This window comes from Cetorhinus maximus, chromosome 4, assembly GCF_964194155.1.
Source record: "Cetorhinus maximus chromosome 4, sCetMax3.hap1.1, whole genome shotgun sequence".
Taxonomy (NCBI): domain Eukaryota; kingdom Metazoa; phylum Chordata; class Chondrichthyes; order Lamniformes; family Cetorhinidae; genus Cetorhinus; species Cetorhinus maximus.
Window position 1 is genome coordinate 63,068,273 of NC_135882.1, and position 27,325 is coordinate 63,095,597.

General features: G+C 39.8%; 1 protein-coding gene across 3 annotated transcripts in view; it reads right to left on the minus strand.

Annotated features, from left to right (window-relative positions):
- Positions 1-27,325, minus strand: part of mib1 (MIB E3 ubiquitin protein ligase 1) — a 187,280-nt gene that overhangs the window by 134,062 nt on the left and 25,893 nt on the right. For all 3 annotated transcript variants that reach the window (XM_078540225.1, XM_078540222.1, XM_078540223.1), the window contains exons 4-5: positions 7,327-7,431; positions 2,203-2,269 (exon numbers count right to left, since the gene is read on the minus strand). In XM_078540225.1, coding sequence (XP_078396351.1) covers positions 2,203-2,269; positions 7,327-7,431 — 172 coding nt within the window. The remainder of the gene's footprint in view (positions 1-2,202; positions 2,270-7,326; positions 7,432-27,325) is intronic.

Here is a 27,325-nt window from a genome sequence, read left to right on the forward strand (position 1 = left end):
CTTATGAATATATAGGTGCCATTTTCTGCTCTCGCCCCAAACTGGAAAATTTCAACAATTTTGCATCCAATTTCCACTCTTCTCTTGCCTTCACGTGGTCCATCTCAGACTCTTCCTTTCCCTTCCTTGACTTATTTGTCTCCAATTCTGGGGATAGGCTATCAACCAATATTTACAATATAGCCACTGCCTCACACAACTACCTCAAATACAATTCCTCACACTCCATTTCATAAAGGACTCTATTCAATTCTTCCAGTTTCCCCATTCCCATCACATCTGTTCTGACAATGCCATCTTCCATGCTTTCAAGATGCTATCTTGTCTCAAAAGAGGACTGCCCACAACCATGGTTGGCAGCGACCTCGACCACATCCATTCTACTTCACACACTTATGTTCTCACCCCTTCCCCTCCTTCTGAGAATGATATTAAGGTCCCCTTGTCCTCACCTTCCATCCCACCAGTTACCCTTTTCAACAGATCATCCTCCACCATTTCTGCCACCTCCAGCATGATGTCAATATTAAACACAAGTTCCCTTCCCCCTCCTCTTCCCACAACACTTTTTCATGCAAGCATAGAAGATGCAACACCTACCCTTTTATCTTCTCCCTTCTCACTCTGCAAGGCCCAACAGACTCCTTCCAGGTGAAGTAGTGAGTCACTTGTACTTCTTCCAATTTAGTATTCTATATTCTCTGCTCATGATATGGTCTTCTCTACATTGGTGTTGCCAAATGCAGACTGATTGACCATTGTGTGGGACACCTCTGATCAGCCACAAGCATGGTCTCAAGCTTCCAGACAGTTCCCATCTGTCATTTTAATTCTTCACCTTGCTCCCAACCCTTTCTGTCCTCGGCTTCCCACAGTGTTCCAATGAAACTCAATCTAAGCTTTGGGAACAGCTTCTCATCTTTCAACTAGGCACTTTACAGCAACATTGAATTGAACAATTTTAAAGCTTAACCTCTGCCTCATTTTGTTTCCATTTTCTTTACTGGTTTGTTTTTCCCCTCTCGTTTCTCTCTTTTTCTTTTGCATAGCAGCTATTCATGATCCTGCCATTCACACCTCCTCTACACTCATCTTTTGTACCTTTAATTCTTCCATTACCATTCCCTTTTCTCATTTAATCTCACCTTCCCTTCACCCAATCACAGACCTTCCCTTTTGTTGTTCTTCCCATCCTCTCCCCTTTCACTTGTTCAAAATCTATTACATTTCTAAATTTTCCCAGTTCTTATGAAAGGTCACAGGTCAAAAATATTAACTCTGCTTCTCTCTCTAAGTATTTCCAACATTTTTGTTTCAATTGCTATTTACTTATGTCTGTTCTGCATTCAATGCACCTTAAATGAAGTGCAAACAAGGGAACAAACATAGTTGTTTCTGCCAGAAATAAAAAGAACACTTTAAAATGTTATATTAACTGGTTCCTTTGAAATTTTCATTAATGTAAACAGTTAGTGGTTATCACTTTCTTGATGTGTAAATAACTACCTGTTCTCAATGTTCAACATGATGGAGGATGCTTTCTGTGTCAAGGCAGGATATGCTCCCCACAAGGACTGTATCAAGGTCACTCCTACCATTCGTGCTACAGACAGAGGTATCTGTGGCAAGTAGTTTGCTGAGGACGAGGTCAAGCAGGGAAATTATCATTCAAGGTTTTCATCCAATTCATCCGCATTGGAAAGAAACCTACCAGAGGTGATATAATTACTTGACTGCTGCCTGGCAATCGGCATTGACCAGCCACACGTAGTACTGTCAATTGTTCCTATAATATCAAGCTTAATACCTGGCCTCCAGGAAATGACAATGGTTATAGGTAGGTGAGTGCCTGGAAGAATGTTGGTGGAATGTTGGTGGAATGTTTGATGGAGGAAATATCAAAAGGTGGTCGGCTAATCCTTGAATTAGCCAACAGCACCCACAATCTGCAAGCCATGATACAGCTGCGGTACATAACGTCAAAGGAACAGCAACCATGGAGAGTCTGAAACGCAATACCAAGAATTATCATGCATGATCAAGGGAGGTGTGGAGCAGTCGTAGAAAGCTCAAATCAATTGCAGCTGATAATGTTGGATAGAAACCCAGATCCCAAGAGTCCGTATGCTAAACCACATACTACACATTCATCTAATTTACTCGAGGTTTGAGTCCTTAAGAAAAATTTCTGTAGTTACATACCCAGCACAGGACAATGATCTCTGTAAAAGGAACCTCCTTTTGCATCCTGGACGCATTTCAAGTCAGACTAGTTAAAAGGAGAAAAAAAATATATTCATACTCAAACTACACACACATCACAGAGAGATACAAACAGAAGTCAAGTATGAAGGTTTCACTTTTCCATTCCAGTTACTCGCAAGATGGAAGGCAAAACTTTCATGATGGTTCAGGAACTTCATCCAGTATGTGGCTCAGTACAATGGGGCATAAAGACTCCATGTCTAATTACTGCTTGGTGCTGACTTAGCTAGTTTCAGGTACTACTGCAGTAAGGGTAGTGCAAATTGACTCAGACTACACAAAAACGTCAAAGAACACTGGGTTCCATGAAGGAGCATTGGAAATACAAAGTATCCACTTAGCCAATTTCTAGTTAAAATTTAAAATGTTGCCCTAAATTCACTTCAAACCAAATGTGAAGTAAATGCTATTTTCAGAATATTACTGTAAAATTTTGACAAGAATAAAATTTAACATTTATTTGGCACTTTATTTAGTAGTCTGGGTTTATTAGATTGTGCTGGTTGACTTTGCATTTTTATCTTGACATCTAGTCAAATGCCAACACATGGTCTCCTGCAATCAAAAACAGCACACAATGGACCAACCTCCACAAGGAATACAACGATGGAGAACCACTTTTCAATGGATCTAACAGTGACATTGGAATAACAAAATCTTTCTGCATCCTGCTAAACGCAAACCAGCTCAGTGTTTTACATTTTCTCTGTACAATTATTCTCAGTCGGGTGCCTGTCATATCAAGCTCTCAGAGAAGCTGGTCGTGAAGGCCAATCACCAGAAAAAATATTTAAGATCAAGACTGGCATGAACCTACAATTATACTACTACCTCTTTGATACATTAATCTACCTAAAAATGTAAGCAATAAAAGAATCAGATTTTTATTTTCCTTCCCACTTATGGAGATGGGAGAAGAAACAAAATGGGGGCTAAACAATTTAGAACAGCAACTAAGGGACATGTGAGGAACACATTTTTGGAAAAATTTGAAGGACCTTGAATTTTGGACATTCTTCCTCCCGAGTTATTTTTATTAATATTAATTCAGGGCTGTCAATATGCCATTCTTCAAGAAACAACAGGTCAAGATAGACGTTCACTGGAGAACACCTGGAAAGGGAAGAAATACTTTGTATATCAAAGTTAACAAAGAACTGCTGTTGCCAGGCTAACGGCTCTTATTGATTGGTTGAAAACATCTGAGTTGAGAAATATTCTTTGGACATCTCGGTCTTCTTAAGACTCTCAGGCAGATTGTGTGTATGGGTGCGCGTAGAAGCGGGCTGCAAGGAAAACTCTTCTTCCCTCTGTCTGCTCCACCTTTGAGTTAAACTTTCCTCAAACGTCTCATCAGGATAACTTTTTTTTGAGAATTCACAAAGGTTGTGATAAATAAGAGTCATCAAGGAAAGTTTCACCAAAAAAATCTGTCTGAAGGAACTTCCAGACCTATTGTGACTAGAATTCTATTAGATCGACAGTGGAGATCTTTTTGAATTTTATTCTTTTTAAAGAAACGCTCCCATCCTCCAGCCTCTGCAGGGGTCTGTGTTTGTTTTGTCCTGTTTTGTGTTTGTACAATTGTCTATGGCGTTTCGAATATTTTTTTAAAAAGGGGAAATTGTTACTTTTCTAAACTACAACTCGTACATTAGCCAGTTTATTAACTTGTTTTGAAAAGCAGTTTGTTTTATAAAAAAAACAATTTTGTGTTTACTTAAAGAAGCCTGGTTAGAGTCTTTGATACTGTTATTCCCAGCATGAAAAGGTAAACAATTGGCCAGTTTTGTGGATGAATTAAGCATTTAAACAATTGTTACGATCAGTGGAGAAGTGGGGCTAGAATTAACTGTGCACTCCTCCCATCTTGGTCCGTAACAAATGTGACTCCCGAAATACACTAACTGAACTAAAAACAGGTGAATTTTGATAGCACATGCATTCATAATCTGCAACACATTAATCCAGAGCCAAAATAATGTGCAGAATATGTTACAATCCTTACCTCTTGTAGCAAAATAAACTTGCTTCAGAATGGGAGTCAGGATTTGTAAAATAATTAAGAACCTGCCAATCAAGCCTGTGCTGCAACCAACTTGAAAACTCTGTGTTGCTGCTCTTTTAAAAAAAATCAATTTTGCTTTTGTTCTGCTCTCAAGTAAACACAAACCAGGTTACTGACTCTGTTCACTCCACAATTAGATCATTAATCGCAGAATATTGAACATTTACACCAGCCGCTGTTCGCTGTTTACCTTCCTGACAGCAGCCCAGATACTTAAGAGCACAAATATGGCTCTGTTTCTGCAGGAGGTTTGTGGCATCTTTGAAAAGGCAAGAACTAGCTCATCAAATCAGACTGATGAATTCTCACTGAGACAGGCAGCGTTTTTTTTATTATTCATTCATGGGATGTGAGCTTCGCCAGCAAGGCCAGCATTCATTGCCCATCCCTAATTTCCCCTGAGAAGCTGGTGATGAGCTGCCCTCTTGAACCGCTGCTGTCCATGTGGTCTAGGTACACCCATGGCGCTGTTACCGAGTTCCAGGAATTTGACCTAGCAACAGTGAAGGAATGATGATATAGTTCCAAGTCAGGATGATGTGTGGCTTGGAGGGAAACTTGCAACTGGTAAGGTTCCCATATATCTGATTCTCTTATTCTTATAGGTGGTAGAGGTCGAAGCTTTGAAAAGGTGCTGTCAAAGGAGCCTTGGCAAGTTGCTGAATGTGGTACGCACTGCTGCCACTATGTGTCAGTGGTGGAAGGAGTGAATGTATAAGATGGTCAATGGGGTGCCAATCAAACAGGCTGCTTTGTCCTGGATGGTGTCCAGCTTCTTGAATATTGTTGGACCTGCACTCATCCAGGCAAGTGAAGAGCATTCCATCACACTCCTAACTTGTGCCTTGTAGACAGTGAACATGCTTTGGGGAGTCACAAGGTGAGTTACTAACCACAGAATTCCCAGCCTCTGACTTTCTCTTGGAGCCACAACATTTATATGGCTGGTCCAGTTAACTTTCTGGGCAACAGTAACCCCCAAGATGTTTACAGTGGGGGATTCAGCAATGGTAATGCCACTGAATGTCAAGGCAAGATGGGTAGATCTCCCTTGTTGAAGATCGTCATCCGCACCATGCAAGTGCAAGCAATGTCACTTGCACTTATCATTCAAGTCTGAATGCTGTCCAGGTCTTGCTGCATATGGACACAGACTGTTTCAGCATCTGAAGAGTCACGAATGGTACTGAACACTGTGCAATCATCAGCGAGCATCCTCACTTGTGGTCCTATGATGCAGGAAAGGTCACTGATGAAGCAGTTGAAGACGGTTGGACCTGGGGCATCACATTGTGGAGCTCCTGCAGCAATGTCTTGGGACTGAGATGATTGGCCTATAACATCCACAACCGTCTTCCTTTGTGCTAGGTATGACTTCAACCATTGCAGGGTTTTCCCCTTGATTCCCATTGACTCCAGTTTTTCTAGGACTCCTTGATGCCACAGTCAGTCAAATGCTGTCTTGATGTCAACCTCTTCAATTCAGCTCTTCAATTCAGCCCTTTTGTCCATGCTTGAACCAAGGCTGGAATGAGGTCAGGAGGTGAGTGGGCCTGTCAGAACCCAAACTGAGCACCAGTGAGCACATCATTGCTGTGTAAGTACCGCTTGACCTTACCGTCGATGACATCTTCCATCACTTTGCTGATGATTGAGAGCAGACTGATGATGGACCAGATTGAATTTGTCCTGCTTTGTGTACAGGGAATATCTGGGCAATTTTCCACATTGTCAGGTAGGTGTCAATGATGTAGCTGTACTGGAACAGCTTGGTTGGAACGCTGCTATTTCTGGAGCGCAAGCCTTCAATACTACTGCCAGGATGTTGTCAGGGCCCACAGCCTTTGTTGTATCCAGTGCCTTCAGGCACATATTGATATCATGCAGGGTCAAACAAACTGGCTGAAGACTGGCATCTGTGAGAATGGGGGCCTCAGGAGGAGACTGTGATGCATCATCCACTCAGCACTTCTGACTAAAGATGGTTGCAAATATTAAACCAGAAAATACAACTTAAGCTTTCCATAAATCATTTAAAGTTAAAGATTCAGACATACTAATAGGTTAAGGGAGAGAAATAAAAGGGACACACAAAAGAAGCAAAAAAAAATTCAAATCCAACACTCCTTTTCTTTTGAGGGAACAGGGTTCCACACTTATAAATTTAAACTTTCATGGGCAGAGAGGTTGTTCAGTAATAATTGTTATTTAAACAAACTGTTAAAAACTCACTTGCTCCCAAATTCACCAGCTTTAACCTTTTAAACCATTTTTAGAGCGAAACAGGTGGTAAATACCCCAGATTCATGTCATTGCAGTCATTTCAGTGCTGAGTCCATCAATAAGTGCTGTAATAGTGCATCCTGTTGAGGAGCAGTGGCCATCTCGAACAGCAACTTCTGCATTTCCACGTTTAACTACACACGTTTGCACTCCAAATGTCGTCAGATTTTCTCCATTATAATGTTGAGCACTGTTAGCTTCACTGTGATTCTTATCACAAAATCCGGCCATTTGCTCCAGAGCATATTTCATTCCAGTTTCACATTTATGAATCATTTCATAACAAGATTCTGAAGGGCGTTGAACTTTTTCCATTAAATATTTAGATTGTATTTTTAGTTTCCAACTTGTAATGTTTAAGTTATATTTTAATTATACCATTGTTAAAAAAGTAACTGAATATGATTTGGTAGTAAACTTAAGTCACATGGGCAAGGTGTGTGCAAAGGAGTTCAAATCCACAAACAAGATATGGAATATTTTTCTCTAAATGACTTGTGGTGTGCATAAACACAGACTGCATTAGTGATCTTTACAAAGACCAATTTTTGTTTTGATCAATATGCATGACCACTTTCATTTATGAAGGTTATTACTTGAGCCAGTTCCTTTCTAAGTTTCACATCACGATCAGTACGTTGTAGCACACATACAGGACATGTAAACCCTACATCCAGATAATGCATAATTATTTTGCTGATGCCACTTACCATGCCTTCAAATCCCACTCTGTATAAGTTTTTGGCTCCATTGTCCCACAAAACATATGCTGCGCTGTGAGGGCTAGAGGCACTCCAGTCTTGGATTTCAGTCACCTAGAAAATAAGACATTAACGTCAATACAGACGACTAAAAAAAAAACAAGTAGAGTTTCAATGTATAAATCAGGGGAAGGGGATACAAGCAGCATTAGGGGTCTACAAGAAGGGGAAGGACAAATTAGGTATGAGGGACTGGAGAACTACCTTACAGAACAAGGAAAATGTGAAATTAGTGTGGGGAAAAGTCATGATACATGACTGAGTGGGGCAGGAAGGTTGGAACTTTGGGTAGGTGCAAGCTGCACTCACTGTTTACCCAAAATTAAAAGAACATTTATGCCTTTGTATCAAATGGAAAATTTAGGCCAGAATTGAACATGCTAATATGTCGCAAGTTAAGTTATTCAGGCTCATTTGTTTCCAATAGCTCTAGTTGCAGAGTATTGGATTACCACTCGGAGTACTCAAAACTCCTAATTAACAGTCTTGAATGACATTTACTCTTGACTCAATAGATAAGTGCTGTCCAGTTTCAGGTGAGCTGCCAAATTTATGCTTACAGTACAATAAACCTAGCTCTCCAGAAGCAGAAATGTCTGCTGTTGAAGGATGACACTTTGCAGGGGGCATAAAGATGACCATCAAGAAGACCTGAGCTGAAGGCAGCTAGAGAGAGGAGTAGGAGTTTAAAATGTACAAGAGCATCTTAAGAACAGTTCTGGTTTACTTGCTAAAACCTTATTACAATAGTTCATTCACTTCTCATTTTGAAATATGCACGGATATACTGTATTTGTGATTGGATGTCCACAATCAGATAAGCTACCAATTTAGATCTTGTTATAAGTTATATAAAAAAGCTTGCATTTAAATAATGCCTTTCATGACCAGAGAACACCCAAAGCACTTTATAGCAAATTAAGTACTTTCGAATTGCAGTCACTGATGCAATTTAGGAAATGCAGTTGCCAATTTATGCACCTCACGGTCCCACAAACAGCAATGTGATAATGACCAGATAATTTGTTTTTGTGATGTTGATTGAAGGAAAAACATTGGCCAGGACAACAAGGGTAACTTCCCCCATGTTTGTTCAAAATAGTGCCATACTTTGCGTCCACCTCGGCGGACCGAGGCTCAGTTGAACATCTCATCTGAGAGACAGTACTTCTGACAGTGCGGCTCTCCCTCAGTACTGTATTGGATTGTCAGCCTTGAATCATATGCTCATGTCTCTGGAGTGCAACCTGAATCCACAACCTTCTAACTCAGAGGAGAGAGTGCTACCAACTGAGCCACGGCCGACACACACAGAGATCTTGTCATCATCTCTATCGTATAACCAGTGCTCACCTCTCTGCAGAGTGGCACAAAGAGATGTGGAGCCTGCAATTTCAAATACAAACACAATGATCTTTTTAACCAGAAAAATCACAAATTCATTCTGTTTACTGAGGAATTATGCTGAAAATTTACAAGAGTTTGAAAATATTAGAAAGAAAAAACTGATAACCAAAGTGCTCTTGCTTGTGAAATTACAGAATCCTCTCTTCTTAAACCATCCCTGCACTAACCCAAAAACTGTAGCTAGGTTTTGCACATTTGTTGGTATTTTGCCAGTGTGGTTATGTCTACTCCAAGCTTAGTTGCATATCTCTACTGGTACATTTTGGCAAAATGAGATTTGTCTAAACCCACAATATTTAGAAATACAAGACCAAAACTGTCTGTATTATATGAAGGTTAATAGATCTCGTCTCCCTTGCTGTCGGCTGTAAAGAGTTTACTCGTGAGTTATATTAGTAAAAGTAGCTTTGATTTTTATGCAGTTCTTTCTAGCTCTCATAATATTTTATACTTGTGTATTAGTTGTGCTCAAGAGGCATAGTAGTCAAAAGTTGTCTAGAGAGTGACCGAGCATGTACTATGCTTTGCAACTTTCATAAGTAGTATTAGGAACATAGAACTTAGGAGCAGGAGTAGGCCATTCAATCCCTCGAGCCTGCTCTGCCATTCAATAAGATCATGGCTGATCGTGCCTCAACTCCACTTTCGTGTCTACGCTCCATAACCCTCGATTCCCTTGTCTATGAAAAATCTGTCTAACTCTGCCTTGAATAATGCAATGACCCAGCCTCCACTGCTTTCTGGGGAAGAGAATTCCATATTCTGATGACTAATGAGAGAAAAGAATTTCCCTCATCTCCGTCTTAAAGGGCAGACCTCTGATTTTTAAACAGTGTCCCCTGGTTCTAATCTCTCCCACAAGTGAAAACATCCTCCTGGTAGCTACCCTATCAAATCCCCTGAAGATCTTAGATGTTTCAATAAGATGACCACTCATTCTTCTAAACTCAAATGGGTATTGGCCCAACCTGTCCAAATTTTCTTCATAAAATAAGCTCCTCATCCCAGGAATGAGTCGAGTGAATCTTATCTAAACAGTTCCATTGTTGCAATCTAGGTTTGTGTTATTATACCCCTTCAGCTTATGTATAATAGAAAAGTCCCAATGCTAACATACAAAACTATTCATTCAATATCAATAGATGGGTCAAACAGCGCATAAAGAAAACCTGAAATAAAAACAAAAATTGCTGGAAATATTCAGTAGGTCTGGCGGCATCAGTGGAGCGAGAAACAGAGTTACCGCTTCAAGTCGAATATGACTCTTCTACAGAACAGATAGTCGAAATGTGATGGGTTTATGCCGTTCAAAGTGGAGGGCGAAGAATAAAAGGGAAGGTCTGACATAGCATAGCGGGCAGGAGAAATTAAATGACCAGATGTTATGGAACAAAGTGTAAAGGGAGTGGTATTGATTGCAGTAAAGAAACAAAGCATTTTTCCAGAGTGTGAGAGAATGGATGAATAATAAACAGCTCTACGCCATAAGCAAAACATGAAAAACAAGACTCAGGTTGGCACATTCTTATTATTCATTTATAGGGTGTGGGGGTTGCTGGCTTGGCCAGCATTTATTGCCCATCCCTAATTGCCCTTGAGAAGGTAATGGTGAGTTGCCTACTTGAACCGCTGCAGTCCCTGTGATGTAGGTACACACACTGCTGTTAGAGAGGGAGTTCCAGGATTTTGATCCACGACAGTGAAAAAACGGCGATATTTCCAAGTCTGGATGGTGTGTGGTTTGGAACAGGGCTTCTAGGTGGTGGTGTTCCCATGTATCTGCTGCCCTTGTCCTTCTAGACGGTAGTGATTGTGGGTTTGGAAGGTGCGGTCTAAGGAGGCTTAGTGAGTTCCTGCAGTGCATTTTGTAGATGTTACACACTGCTGCCACTGTTTGTCGGTGGTGGAGGGAGTGAATGTTTGTGGAAGGGGTGCCAATCAAGTGGGCTGCTTTTTCCTGGATGGTGTCAGCTTCTTGAGTATTGTGGGAGCTGCACTCATCCAGGCAAGTGGACAGTAAGCCATCACACACCTGACTTGTGTCTTGTAGATGGTGGACAGGCTTTGGGGAGTCAGGAGGTGAGATACTTGCCACAGGATTCCTAGCCTCTGACCTGCTCTTGTAGCCACACTATTTACATGGCTAGTCCTGTTCAGTTTCTGGTCAATGATAACCCCCACTGGGTGTTGATAGCAGGGGATTCAGCAATGGTAATACCATTGAATGTCAAAGGGCGATGGTTAGATTCTCTCTTGTTGGAGATAGTCATTGCCTGGCACTTGTGTGGCATGAATGTTACTTGCCACTTGTCAGCCCAAGCCCAGATATTGTCCAAGTCTTGTTGCATCACAAAAAAAAAACTGAATCAAAATGGAGGACAGACATCATGGTCTGAAATTGTTGAACTCAATGGTGAGTCCAGAAGGCTGTCAAATGCCTAAATGAAAGATGAGATTCTGCTGCTTGAGCTTATGTTGAGCTTCACTGGAACACTGCAGCAGGCTGAGGACAGAAATGTGAACGTGAGAACAAGGTGGTGAATCAAAACAGCAAGCAACCGGAAGCATGGAGCCATACTTGTGGGCTGAGCTGAGGTGTTCCGCAAAGCAGTCACCCAATCTGTACTTTATCTCCCTAATGTAGAGGAGACTGTGTAGTAAGCAGCAAATACAGTATACTAAATTGAAAAGCTGCTTCACTTGAAAGGAGTGTTTGGGACCTTGGAGGTGAGGAGAGAGGAGGTAAAAGGGAAGGCGTTAAACCTCTGCAAATGCATAGGAAGGTGTCGTGGGGAGGAAACCAGGTGTTGGGGGTGATTGAGGAGTGGACGAGGGTGTCGTGGAGGGAACAGTCCCTTCGGAATGCTTTCAGGGAGGGGAAGAAGCTGATTTGGACTGTAACACCTACAGTCTATTCAGAATAACATCAAATCATTGTGTTCCAAAATATTATTTCTTCATACCAAGAAAGCCTACAGCTGATACCAGAACTGAGAGTATATATCTATCAGCAAAGATTGAACATGCTTGAGGCTCTTTTGTCTAGAAAGGAGAAAAGTGAAAGGTGACTTGATAGAGTTTGAAAGGTTAGGAAATGGTTTGATACCATATGCATAGGGAAGATGTTTCCATTTGCAGAGGAAACCAGAACAAGGGGTCTTAAATTCAAGGCAGTCACAAATAAATCAAGGAAGAAATTTAGGAAAAACTTCTTGATCAAAAGAGCAGTGATAATGGAGTGGTTGAGGCAAATAGCATAGGTCCATCTAAATGGAAGCTAGATAAACATGAGAGAAAAGGGCGCAGAAAGATCTGTTGATGCGGCCATATGAAGAAGGATGGGAGGAAGTTTGTGTGGAGCATAAACACTGGCATGGATCTGCTGGGCCAATGGCCGGTTTCTTTGCTCTAAATACCATCGTATAGCATTAATACAGATTTCACTTTGTTCACAGCAATCGTGCATCTGAGTCAGATGATGGTGCATTTTAAGGCCTAATCTAGGATTTGAGTACCAACTTTGATATTCCCAAAATAGTGAGGGACATTTGCATCATTACACATACCTTTACTCTCATGCCTACTGACTCAGATTTATTTTTATTGTAATTTGCTTTCATGGAGTTGCAGTGGGTTAGATTGACTGCATTTAGGTAAATTATTCTCCTGTTATAAGTGTCTGGAAGAGTCATCCTTCATACACCCTGGGTGAATTTCAATGGATCTTGTTTGTTTCTCTATTCTTCCCAAGTGCAAAATACATTATGGAATTTCCAACAACTTATATAACACCTCCAATATAATAAAATGTCCCAGGACACTTCATATGTGCATTATAATACCAAGTATGACATAGAGCCACATAAAAGATATATTAGGTCAGTTTCTTTGATATAAATTCTTTCATGGGACTTGGGCAAGCAGGTACACCTATAGTGCTGCTGGGAAGGAAGTTCCAGGATTTTAACCCAATGACAGTGAAGCGATATAGTTCCAAGTCAGGATGGTCTGGAGCTTGGAGAGGAACTTGCAGATGGTGGTGCTCTCATGAGTCTGTTGCCCTTGTCCTTCTAGGTGGTAGAGATTGCGGGTTTGGAAGGTGGTTTCAAAAGAACCTTGGTGAATTGTTGCAATGTATCTTGTGTATAGGGCACACCACTGCCACTGTGTGTCAGTGGTAAAGGAAATGAATGTTCAAGTTGGTCAATGGGGTGCCAATCAAGTGGGCTGCAGGTGGCAGACTTTAAGTGACACCTGTTACTACCAGACTGGTTTAGCCTCAGACTTGCCAGGGAGTGGGATGGATTCTATAGATGAGGAACAGAGCTTGGAACGGGAGACAAAATCAATGTCTTCAGTCTTCCCAATACTTAATTGAGGAAATTTCTGCTCATCCGGTACTGGATGTCAGATAAGCAGTCTGATAATTTAGCAAGTGGGGGAGTTGAGAGCTGGTGGTGAGGTAGAGCTGGGTGTCTTCAGCGTACATGTGAAAATTAACAGTGTCTTTGGATGGTGTCACCCAGGAGGAATATGTCAGAGAGAAATATGAGCGAGAAAAGGATTGGTCCTTGGGAAAACCAAAGATAACAGTGTGGAAGCAGGAAGAGAAGCTATTCCACAAATAAATGTTGCATTTAATTTAAGTGGGGAAGCCTTAAAGTTATTTTGTGTCAGGTTGTAATTTTTCCTTGATGCCACCAGGCAATTACCTCTATTATTCCCTACTGATGGTAAACAGCCAATGGTGTAAACTATTTTCCTCATATAAGAGCTCTTCAGTGTCTGTGCTGACATTTAATCCTAAAAGTAAAACACCTTGTTATGGTCCCCGCTAAGGTTACCCCTGGACAAGCCTGATCCCAGAGTGGAACCCAAGCTTGATAGATCCTAACATTTATTTGTTTGTTTAGATACGTGGAGAGTAGCTACTGAACAGAGTCACAGGAGTCAACTGATGAACTTTTAACAAAAGAATAAAACATTTATTTAACATGAAAAGATGAACTATATTACAATACTCCTCCACCCACAACTATACCTTTACAGATGTATACAGATTTGTAAGGATAACACAAGTTACAAAAGCTATCTTATACTTTAATGTATACAGTAAATACACAGTTCATGTACACCTATGGCACCCTGTGGTCATACACACCACACTCTGAAACCAAGTAACAGATGTCACCTCAACCAGATGCTATGGATCTCTCCTCAACTCTCCCCAGATGCTTGTCACACTGTGAGCCAGCCAGTCTCACTGAATTCCGTCCTTCACATGAGGGTTTCCAATCTCCACTCTCCAAAACCTTGCCTTGGAATCTTCTCCCAAATTGACGTTTTCTCTCAGACACCTTCCACAAGGGTTTCCTCCAGGGTTTCGAACTCTCCTTCTGATGTTCCTATTTCCTGGGTCACCACATGCATTCAAGCTGTCTTCCATGCACTCTCTCTCATCAACTCAGCCGTCAACAGTACACCACTGCTTCACATGCCCATAGCAAAGAGGTCCAGACCTTCAGTTGTCTCTTTCAGCTTTCTTGCTTCTTGCAAGCAGTTCTCACTTTAAATCTGAAGCTTAGAGCCTCTCTCTGCCCCTCACTCTTAACTTTACTTGACAGGACCTTTTCCCAGGTTCCTGTCCTTCCTTTGACTACAAGGCCTCCTTTGGACCTTTCCCCTCTTTCACTCTCCTGGATTTTTGGGGTTTTTCTTCACTTGGGACCTTTTCTGTTCTTCTGGGAAATCTGCAGTTCCCTCTCCCAGTGCCCAGTCTCTCTGAGGGCCTGGCTTCAACTGAAGTTAAAACTGCTGTTTCTTTAGTTATGTGTGTCTGTGGGAGGAACCTGCCTATCTGGCCCCCTGTTGCTAGGCAACAGCACTGTTGTTCTACCCGTGTGTATTTACCTTTACCTTATAACAGTCGTAAACTCCTTGTTAGAAATGCAAGCAGACTTTTAAAGCGAAACCAAGACTTCATTTGACCTCTCTTCACACACAGATACAGAAATACAAATCAAACTCATTCCTAAAACCCCCAAATACAAATATAACTTACTTAAACTATCTCTATTTCCTAACAACCTTCATAATCAGTTTTAGAACAGAAATTTAGGAAAAATAAGGATTCCACAAAACAATGTGCTTCCTGTGCTCTCATCATGACCAATTCCTCCACACTTGCTGATCATCTTTCATGAAATACTAAGAGCAATATGCACATAGGAGACCCATGGCCCCGTCAGACCTCCTACACTTTCTATGGGACACTAGGATGAACAAACCAAAGGGTTTTTATACTGGGCACAACTCTTCTCTTCCCCCACCCGCCTCAACCTAAGAATAGACAATTTCATTTGCATTCCTTGATATTACTGCTCTTGCTATAGTTTGGGAATTTCAGCTACCAGGAAATGAGTGCAGGTTTTATCTCAGCACTGAGGTGAACCTTATGCTGAAGGAGCAACTGTGACTCCTGAAATATGACCAGGCACTCTCCAGCCAAGCATTTCTTGATTCCATATTTGTGATTCCATCCTTGTGCAGTATCGTTACCAAAAATGAGTAATACTAATTTTATCTTGAAGACTCAGCACAAAGCATGGACTGCTGAGCAAAGTGTAAGCCACCCACAAAAATCCAGCCATCCCTATGGCAGGAATTTCCCCTTTTCCACTAGCAGTTTAAATCTGGCGCTAAGTCAAGGGATGCCTTAGTATGTAGCAGCAATGATGTCAGCAAAAAGATAAGCAACCAAACTAAAGTGCTCATATAACAAACCAGAAAGTTAAAGGCACTTACAATTCTTCACTTTCATTTAAATTTTCAGCTAGCAAAAGCTGAAGGATTTTTTTTTTAAATTTGACATTCCATATTTATAGAAAATTAGCCTTTCAGGGTCAGTAAGGATCTTTAATAGTAATTATAAAGTTGTTATGAAAAACTATGCTTACCTCATTGAGAGCGGAGGTCAGGAACTTAAACTTCCAACGGACCTCGGAGCTTTGGCTCATGCACAGACCAGAAGCAGGCTGCACATGCGCAGTTCTGCAACTTTTTAACCTTCTTCGGGCTCAGAGTGCCTGTGCATGAAGGAAAACAAACACACAAAAACCCAGGTCAGGTGACCTGGAGCAGAGCACAATGGAAAACTAGTGTCCTAGGCAGGGCACAGGAAGAAGTCCCAAAGGGAAGTCCCAGGTAGGGGAAGAGAGAGGTCCCCATTAAGTTAAGGTAAAAAGAGAGGAGCAGAGAAACAGCCTCCAAACAGAAAAAGAGCTGCGGATAGCAGACTCCAAGTAAAGAGAGGTCAAGGGAAGCCCTGATAATCAAACAGGGCTTAGTAGAAGCCCTGAAGATCCAAGAAGGCAGCCAAAGGTTGGTGAATCCATGCTAACAGTACTACAGAGGAAGATCTTGTCAATTCATGATTGTAAGGGAGACTGCAATCTATGGGAACCCATACATCATACCCAATGGAGGGCTGACTGACAGCAACTTCTGGATTTCCACATTATTCTGCACACATCCGGACTCCCAAAGTTGCAAAACATTCTTAGTTTTGCCATCATTACCACAGTAAAATCAGAGTCAATGTGTTTTTAACACCATATTTCAGCTTCAGTCCTTTGTGCTTAGTTTAGTTCCAGTTCTGTCAGTATTACTTTGCTTAGGATATATAGAAGACAGTTTGAAAGACAGTAAAGTTCATTTCTGACAGAAAGGTTACAACAATTATGACTGTAAAGCTATGCCAGTTAGATACAAGCAGATGTGTCACTTAGATGCATCATCAACAACTTGCATTAATACAGCACCTTTAACATAGTGAGACATCCCAAGGCACTTCACAGGATTGATATCAAACAAAATTTGACACCGAGCCATAGAAGGTGATATTAGGGCAGATGACCAAAAGTTGGGTTTGAATAAGTAAGTTTTAAACATCATCTTAAAAAGAGGAAAGAGTGGTAGAGAGATAAGGTTGAGCACGCTTCCGACTTTAGCAGTCGAAAGCACAGCCACCAATGATGGGGAAATTAAAATCAGGGATGCATGAAAGGCAAGAGTTAGAGGAACACATATCTCTGAGGGTTGTAGGGCTGCAACAGGTTACAGAGGTAGGAAAGAATGAGGCCATGGAGGTATTCAAAAACAAGGGTAAGATTTTTAAAAACCGAGGTGCTGCTCAAGTGAGAGCCAATGCAAATCATGAGCACTGGGTGATGGGTGAACAAGACTTGGAGCAAGTTAGGGCACAGGCAGCAGAGTTTTCAACGAGCTCAACTTTATGGAAAGAAGGTCATCGGGGACCAGTCAGGAATATGTTGGAATAGTCAAATCCAGAGGCAAAAGAGGCATGGATGAGGGTTTCAGCAGCGCATGAGCTGAGGCAGGGGTAGAATCAGGCAATGTTAGAGGTAGACAGTCTTATGTCTACATTTTTTAACAAATTATGTCAAGATTATTCCCAAATCACATGAATTTCAGTATTCTTAGACTTCATTTTATAATGTGCACTCGATATCAGATCAATGTTTCAATTTTATGCTGTATGCAAAAATCTTTAACAGACAGTCCCACACTCATCAACATTCCCTCGAAGATGCATACATGTTCCACCATTTGGAATATACCATGCATTGAAATAAACAGCTGCTCACAACTTAATCAGTTAATTGGGAAAAATTTTCAATCTAAGTCATGTCTTTTAAAATGTTGTTACAAAGGTGAGACAGTGAAGCTTTAAAATGTTTAAGTGAATTTAAAGTGAAGCAGAATGTTCTGAATGGGGTGTGGAGATCATGCTAATTCTGCCTGGAGACAAGCCCATGTGATTTGGGTGTCATGGGGAAACAGGCCCAGGCTGAAACCTATTAAAAGTCAAGTGATAGGTTCCATACCTTGAGACAAAAGAGGGGTAATTGGTCTTTCTAGACACTGACACACAGACTCAAAGAGACCTGGAATTGGACAGAGACATAGCTGTTGCTGTGCAAAGCAGAGAAAAAGACTATTGTGTGTTAACAACCGAGCAGGATGTCGAGGAGAACTGATTTGCTGTGCTAAGTGACAGGACAAGCAGAGATTTAAGCACCAAGGAGTCGCCGTAGTGGGCCTTGCTGCCAGCAGTCAGTTCAGGGATACTCATAAGGCTGAGTTAAGTGACTTTCAAAGGACACTAGAAGACTTGTCCTATCTGGCTGGGAGAAGAGAGTCTGCTGAAAAAGTTGGGAGGGTTTGGATCTGAATCTATAAGGCTACATATCTGCTGAGAGCATGGTGTAACGTACAAACGGGTCGTAAAGTTTTTGTTTTTGTCCAGTTGTGTTAATTAGTTAATGGAGAAGTACCTTTTCTGTAGTTTGGTGTATTAATTGTCAATTAAGCAATGTTTAGTTTATGTTGATTATAGTTTGTTACAATCTTAAAGTTAAAGTCTTAAAATGTGAAATTATGTCATGCAGTTCTTTCCATTGGTCACTGGGAAATCCATATTTCTTTTAAAAAGTTATCAGTGTCTATGGGGATCATAACAATATAATCTGCCCACGAACAAAAGTGTTGCTCAGATGAGTTTCTAGCCCATGCAGTGCAATGAAAATTTAGATGGTACTTTGGCACTAACAGTTTCTGGCCCATTTTCCAAAAGAATATGGTGCATTTTAAATACAAAATCAAATCAGAAAATTTGGTTTAAAAACTAGTTACATTTAATCTATGTCCAGCTAGATATTTATCAGTTACATAAAGCAAAGATCAAAAGTAAAGTGGCATATTGTAAATTGCTGCTAAAATAAAACATTTATTAAAGCATATAATTTTATTTGCGCAGAAGAATTTGTGCAGAAGAACTCTATCCATCTCTTCTGTGCCTGGTCTTTGAGTGAGCAACCCATTTCCTTCTTCATACTGATTGAAATGGGTTTTCTTCTTCATTTATCTATTTATCCTTTAAAACTTAGAATGTATTCTGCTTCTACCCAGTTTTCTAACAGGGTATTTCATGCCCTAATAACAGACTTCACAAAGAAAACACGCAACCTCTCCCTTTGCCCTTTGTGAATCTATGAAATGAATAGTATGGTTTTAGTTTAATATTCACTCACCTGCAATGCATTTTTTTTCCAATAGAATCCCCATTCATTTCTGAAGCAATGTGCCAGGATAAGGTTTCACAACAACTTTGCAATTGGCAGTTATCCTCAAATATTTATAGTAGTAGAAATTTAAAGAAATATGTTTTTAATTGCTCATCAATTTTTTTCCCTATTATTTTTCAAGTGATGTTGTTGACTTCTTGCTGGTATAATGTAAAAAAAATCAGTCACCCTATTAATGTATATCCAACTGGCAATTAATCATGCATGTTCCTTAACAGCAAGCATCAAAACTATTCAACTGCAAAATAGAATGCATCACAACAAACCCTGGTTACTTCCTCACCCAATATTCACTTCCAACAGAATCTGCTAAATAGCAGTCAAAAGTAGAAAGCCTGAATAATTTTCTCCAAACCAGCACACTGACGCAGAAGGCAATTGTAAGTTTCCCATTGCTGAGCAAAACCTAGCCAAAAGCCTCGCTAGTCAGGTCTGCTATTTGAAAATAACCAACAGAAAGCAGAAGAGCATTCTCTCAATCATCACAAGGTCATATTCCTTCAATCTAATACGTTACTTGTGTCAATTCTCTTCCTACCATGATTTTAATATACCCATCTACACATGGCTCCTTTGCCACTTCAACTAGCTGTCACTGGACACAAGAAAATAATAAAGAATTTAGAACCACTTATCTTGGATATTGTTTATTATCTAATAAGCATATTTCCTTATACTTTATCCACAGCACTTTAAATTTTGAAAGAAGTACTCATGATGAATTCTAAGCTTTATCATAAAAGAACTGCAACCTCACATGTGGCATCTCTTTTCACGTAGTATCTATCCCCTATATAGTTTCTCACTAACACACCTTCTTCAGCATTTTTTCCTCCAGTGTTGCTGACATCCAACACTCAATTTTAACCTTGATTTTAATTACACTATCACTACCCTATGGCTTTCAATAAATTTCATAAACACTTTCTCGCTCCCTTCCAATGTCTGTCATTTGAGTCATAAAATAAAAAGAAATTACTGTCCAAAAGAAGCTTCTCAACACAATTTTTCAACTACCAAAACAGTTTTTGACATTAGCTTCTCCTGTCAGAATTCAGAACAGTTCCAATTAAACGCTAGTTCAAGCAGTAGATTTATTCGATTCCCAGTTTCACTAACACACTTTTTTTTTAAAAGTAACTCACATGACAATGTAGACAGTGCAAAATCCAAAAATACTGCAAATGGGTGTTTGGCAAAATGAAGAACAACTAGATTCTTAATTGCTTTCTTGCAGTTGGCCTAATTTGCAATACCACAGCATTTATTCTGCGCACAAGAAATGCATTTAGTACAATTCCATAACTTTTATATCTTTGAAGTAAATATAATATATGAAAAAATAAATTAAAATGCTGGCATATCAAGTCCTGTCTGCTATTCATTTCTGTAGGACAGTACATAAAATACAAACCCAATATTTAAAACAAATGCCATAAAACAAAACTAGGTTTCCTCCAAGTGGTACAAAAGCAAAATACTGCAGATGCTGAAAATCTGAAATAAAAACAGCATATGCTGGAAATACTCAGTATGTCAGGCAGCATCTGTGGAGAGATAAGAAAGTTAATGTTTCTGGTCTGTGCTAAAACACTAACTCTGTTTTCCTCTTCATAGATGCTGCCTGACCTACTGAGTATTTCCAGCATTTTCTTTTTTATTTCCTTCAAGTCAGTTTTTTCAGCCTATCACTTAGCACTGCTTTTTCCTTCCAATATATCCTCATTAATAGCAGTGCAGTCGCTAACTCAGTTATGTTTTAATAGTGCACTTTAAAATCAGTTGCACTATATAGTTAGACCCTGTAATGCCTTTAGTCATGTGCCTTTGTACGTTATTGCCAGCTTATTTAAATAAAATAAATCCTCCAAATAAATGATTTTGCATCATAGACTTTCTCTTTAACAAAACTTATCCTTATGATACTTTAAAAGGCTGTGTTCTCAAACCACATTTTAACCATCCAAATATAATTCTAAAACCATTGCATTTTGATTTGAAAAGTTTAAACTGCAAAGATGAACAGAAGACAGTATGTCACCAGGAAGAACATTCAATTTGCTAATCTTTTATTTGGAAATGGAAAATAGTCCAGTTAGTCTATAAGTGGGTTTTATTTAATTGTATCCTTCTGGGGACTGAGGAAACAACAGAAAACATTAAGAAAGTAAACCACTCCCTTAAAAGACAAGATTAAGTTAGTAATACGAATTAAATTTCAAACTGTTTTCTGCTACTGATGACCAGTATAAACATTGAATGTTAGAAATATAAATCTTAGAGTCGTTGATCGGACTGAATGGATGGGGATCCTGGTTTGTCCTTTTCCATCTTGCTGCTACAATTGCTGTTGGCTGAACTTATCATAGCCAGCTTGCTAATTTAATATGATGCTTTTAGGGACAGCAGAAAATGCTACTATATTTAATTTACATTCTAAGAAATTCCACTTCAATTTCACTAAATTTCATCAAAAAGGGATGGCAATAGAGTTTGAATAACCGGGTTGGTCAGAGTAGGGCAATGGGATCCTAACTTTACAAAGGGGCAGGATTCCCAGACACTACAGGTAGTGAGGAATTGGGAGACCTGCAATAGGCGAACGATTTCCTGTTGGTTGAATCTCATGTATGATTGTTGTTAGCAGCAAGTGTACTAGGAAATGTTTCTATATAGCTTACACACTAACCTGAAGGCAGGTCTTCCCTATCTTTAATGTAGGCCTTCTTGCCTTAATGCACACAGCTTAAATGACTCTGTATTCAGAAGATTTGGGTTGTCTGTGACTCTTTCCCTTTAATCATTTGAAACTTTTATAAAACAGAGTGCTTTACAACCATCTGACAGAAAAGACTGACAATGGTTCTTGCCTCAAACTTGCACCTCCTGTTAGCTGATGAAACAACACAGGACTGACCAGACTGCCTCCCTTCTAAAGAAAGGAGAAGGCTCAGAGGCAACAGCAAAGACAATCTAATTATCCAAGCCTGGGACAAAGTCTGCCGTGTAATAATTACCTCACTAAAATAAAGCTAAAGGGATTATTTGTCATTTTCTTCCCTTTCCCCTCTATTTTGGGGAAAAAAGGTGAATAGCTGATATTTTCAATCAAATTTACAAATCTGATTTGTCAAACTGAGCCAATACATTACAACAAAGCTGTTGTTTTAAAGAAATTACACTAGAGTTTTCCTTATTCTGATTATCAATAACAGAAATTATGTCCCTCCATGCAAGAAAAATTTGTAAGCATAACTTTTCATATGCATGTGGAAAGCCATTCAGCCCATCACAATTCATAAAGCCAAAACAGGCTACAATTCTCTCCGCTACAGTTATCAAATTGGTTCTGACAAGATTCCAGAACTTTCACTTCCACTACCTAGAGTTCATTCCATGTACTGACCATCCTCTACATGAAGAATTTCTTGTAATCAATTTTAAACGTGTTCTTTTCTAATTTGAACACACAATCTTTTATCCTACACCCAACAAGTTTTCTGGGTTTACTTTCCCATTTTGTTTATTACATTGTATAGGTGTCCTCTCAGAAAACCCCTTTCCAGAATACAAAGCCCAACTTTCTCCAGTCTTTCTTCATAGCTCAGAACCTTGACAATAGTAACAACCATTTGGCTCTTCTCTGCACTGCCTCTATTTCTTGACTGTGTGTCTCAGTAACCAGGACTGGGCCCAATACTCAAAAGATGTGGTTTGAATAGGGCTCTGAGTTGTTTTATCATGATTTCTTCTGACTTGTATTTTGTTTATACAGCACAAGGTTTTTATTGGCTTTGTTGATTGTTGATTGATGTTGGATGTGTTGTACATGTTACAACTCCAAAGCACCTCTCAACTTTGCCCTTTGTTATTTCAACACCATTTCCGGGATGTGTATGGGGCTTGTTCTTCTTCCCATGTGTAGTGTTTCACACTTAATTTAAATGTATTTTTGACACATTGCTTTGCTTACAAGTACTTTAGCCAAATCAATTTGTAATTTGATCTCCTTCCTCAAGATTCATTACCCCTCCTTATTTGGCACCAAATCAAATTCGAGCAGTTTACACTGATGATTTCTGGGTTTTAGAATCACATCTCCGAATTGCAGTTAGAAATCAATGTTGTGTTTTTAAAAGTCACCAGAATCAAGTAACACCTTAACAATTCGTGTGATGGTGCAACAGAAACATAGCACAGTCACGTGTTTGTTTGCATGTTCAACAGTTGACCCAATAGCAACAACTTTAATTGTGAACAAACATCACGAAGTGAAGTTTAGGTACTTCAGAGAGTGTAAGAGAAACAAAAAAACAAGTCGCTCCAATACCCTTTGTGCATTTTAGCCTTGATTGGTTACAGGGACAAAAGGCTGGCCATTTTCCTGCACCCTCAACAGGGAAGAAAAAATACAATTTATTTAACCTTCAGCAACTAAAACATACCACAGTTTGATCACTTTGTAGAGATATGTACTGGCACTCAAGGTAATTTACCAACTCCATGTGGCAAGGCAAAACAGTCCCCACCACATTTTTTAAAAAACACACATTGGCTAACATCACTCAAATTTCAACAACAATTAACCATTTGCAGTAAAGTTAATTTCAAAGTTACCGGTTAGAGCTTTTTAAGTGCTCCATTTATTTTGGGTGGAAAAAATGAGCTATCGCACGAGTGAAGCACATATAAAAATATATCAATTTTCTCTGCAATTTTTAATCTGTATAAATAAAAATTAGGGAACTACACAGAGGGTAAATATTATATTCCCTTTGCAGCACTTTGCTGTAATAAGCTGGAAAATTAAATAGTTGTTTTTTGTTGCACTATCCACTGAAGCAGTTTTCCAAGCTATGACTGTCAATTATGTATTCAGTTTCTAAGCCCTGGTGAAGAACTCGTCCGTCACTATTGAGAATATGAAGCATTATTGTTTAGTATTGAAACAAAAAGCTACTGCGGATGCTGGAAATCCAAAACAAAAACAGAATTACCTGGAAAAACTCAGCAGGTCTGGCAGCATCGGTGGAGAAGAAGGCTCTGTTGAAGGGTCATGTTGGACTCGAAACGTCAACTCTTTTCTTCTCCACCAATGCTGCCAGACCTGCTGAGTTTTTCCAGGTAATTCTGTTTTTGTATTGTTTAGTATTGGGCTACGCGAGACAATAAAAGACAGTGAACAACCTTGGTCAGATTTAATTTGGGGCATGTCAGAAACTGGTATTTGGGTGTTGGATAATGACAACTCGAGGAGGAGGAATGCTGGAAGAACTCCAGCATTAAAGTGTTTTTTTTCAGGAAGCTGTGAACACTGATGAACGACTTGCATATTATACTGATCTCTACATTACCAAAAAAATTGTATTTGCATGAACACATTAATGATGGGGAGCAGATGTGGGTGGCAATTGTCTTTATTATCCCAGTCAGAACATAATGCAAAATATTTTTCTGTGCTCAAAGTACATAGCATCCTTCAGCAAAATGAAAATTATTTGTAATAGATATTAACAGTGACAATCCTTGGTATGCACGTATGAAAAATGCCATTTCAGGAAGCCCGGTATATAGAGAAGCTGCAAACATTATGTCACTATACTGAAGTAAAATGTTTGTACTTAGAAAAGGAAAGGAAACTTCTTTAGACAGCTCAATGAAGTTATCTAAGTACTAACTGAGCCGCACATCAGGAAGGTCCTAGATTCACTCCTTGAGCAATACGAACTTAACTGATTTCAGCGAATAGAATCATCATAGATGGCTTCAGCACCCCTGGATACAGACAGGAAATAAATCAACCAGAGGAAGGAATCAGTTAGGATTCTTGATACTAATCAATATATGGCAATTCATTTTGGAAAATGCAACTCTACAAATGCAGGGCATGGTTACTCATTTACACATCATGCAAGGACTTGTTACGGACCGGAGGGGGGATTAATTTAGAACAGCTCTGATTTCTCTGCTCACCACCTGTCCGTAAACAGAAAGGTGTTTTTGTCTTTTTTTGATTTTCCCCTTTATAAGTGGTGGCATATTTTCCCCAACCCTTCAGTTTTGGAGTGATCCAACCCTCTATTAATAACCCCACAGCAAACTTGAGATAAATGTAAAATAAAAGGGTTAATTTATTTTACATACACACAAATCAAGGGACGGGGGTTTGCAATGTCCACCACAATAAAAGGGGGATAAGGGAAAGAAAGGAGTTCAGGGCAAAGATGTCAGGCAAAAATAAGAATTATGATTTCATGCGAGTCCAGAATCAAAATGTCCAATGGTGTATTCCTTCAGAGAGGTTAGCTGGCCGAAGCTGATCCTGAGGGATCCACTTTTTCCAATAGAGCTGACTTCCACAATGGGAGAAGCACAGACATGAATTAATCTTGTCGGCACAGATACAGATGTTCAAATGTTCCAGTACAACACAGTGTCGATGAGGGCCAAGCAATTTAGTCCTGGGCAGAGCTCTTTCTGTTGCTACCTGTTACGCCATAAATGGTAGACTGCCTGGGTTCAGTTCTACATGGTGATATTACAGGTTCTAGCAGCTTGGCGGAGGTCACGTGACATACCCCCCCCACTCCTTCTGAGTTTCTGACAAAAGATGTATTTTCCAGAGATAAAAACAAAAAACTGCGGATAGACCTGCTGAGTTTTTCCGGGTAATTCTGTTTTTGTGATGTATTTTCCAGGTCTGGAATCTTCAAATGTTTAAGAGGTGTTCAGAGTTCTTTTGCCCTCACAGACATGCCATCTCCATTGGCCAGGGCTCTACCTTAGAAATGTAAAAGGGTGTTTGTTCATTTCTTTGGAATTTGATTTTCTGCAGTCACAGGGGGCATTAGCACCTCTTTAAAGATAATGAGGTCCCTGCTGGTTTTTGAAGGCTAGGCATTCATCTGGTATGGCTAGTCAGGCATGCCAGGGTAAAGCCTTTGTCCATTTAAAAAATAATTTTATAAAGTAGCCAGGTTGACGTAGACATGTATATTTTCTTAAACAAAAACAGAATTACCTGGAAAAACTCAGCAGGTCTGGCAGCATCGGTGGAGAAGAAAAGAGTTGACGTTTCGAGTCCTCATGACCCTTCAGCAGAACTGAGTATAGTTAGGAGAGGGGTGAAATATAAGCTGGTTTAAGGTGGGGGGGGGAGAGAAGTTGGGGGATGGTGTGGTTGTAGGGACAAGCAAGCAGTGATAGGAGCAGATAATCAAAAGATGTCACAGACAAAAGGAACAAAGGGGTGTTGAAGGTGGTGATATTATCTAAGAAAATGTGCTAATTAAGAATGGATGGCAGGACACTCAAGGTACAGCTCTAGTGGGGGTGGGGTGGAAAGGCTGACAAGGTATTACAGTTGTAGATTTAAAAATAAGGGAAATAGGTGGGAAAAGAAAAATCTATATAAATTATTGAAAAAAACAAAAGGGAGGGGGAAGAAACGGAGTGGGGATGGGGTGAGGGAATTTAAGATCTAAAGTTGTTGAATTCAATATTCAGCCCGGAAGGCTATAAAGTGCCTAGTCGGAAGATGAGGTGCTGTTCCTCCATTCTTAATTAGCACATTTTCTTAGATAATATCACCACCTTCAACACCCCTTTGTTCCTTTTGTCTGTGACATCTTTTGATTATCTGCTCCTATCACTGCTTGCTTGTCCCTACAACCACACCCCCCCAACTTCTCTCCCCCCACCCACCCTAAACCAGCTTATATTTCACCCCTCTCCTAACTATATTCAGTTCTGCTGAAGGGTCATGAGGACTCGAAACGTCAACTCTTTTCTTCTCCACCGATGCTGCCAGACCTGCTGAGTTTTTCCAGGTAATTCTGTTTTTGTTATGTATATTTTCTTTCCTGTCTTCTGAACATGACAAATTATATAACAACTGGATCCATATCTGACTAGATTATCTATTTCAGCATTCCTTCACATTACTTTTTCATGACCCCCCCCCCACCGTCCCACCACCACTCTCTCCCCCAACCACGTGCTCTTCCACTGAACAAGCCATTCAATTCTTGTATCCATGTTTTATCTGATACCACACACCTTTCACTCCACTACTTCACCTCTCCTATCACCATCTAAAACAAGTAATTAGTAATTTTTTTTTTTAAAAGTTAGGCCTATGGTGTAGTTATTTTTCCACACGTGCATTAGCATTACAAGCATATTTTTAATAGTGTATTCCACTGCAGGCTGAAAATTGTTATTGTTTAACTTTCATTCTTTGTAACCACATAAACATCCACAGATAATGTCAAGTAATGAGATATAAAATTCCATCTTGTGTAAAAAATTTCATAGGTTACTGAAAACATGAGAACTTAAAAACCTTCATTTACTATTCAATTTTTCTACATCAG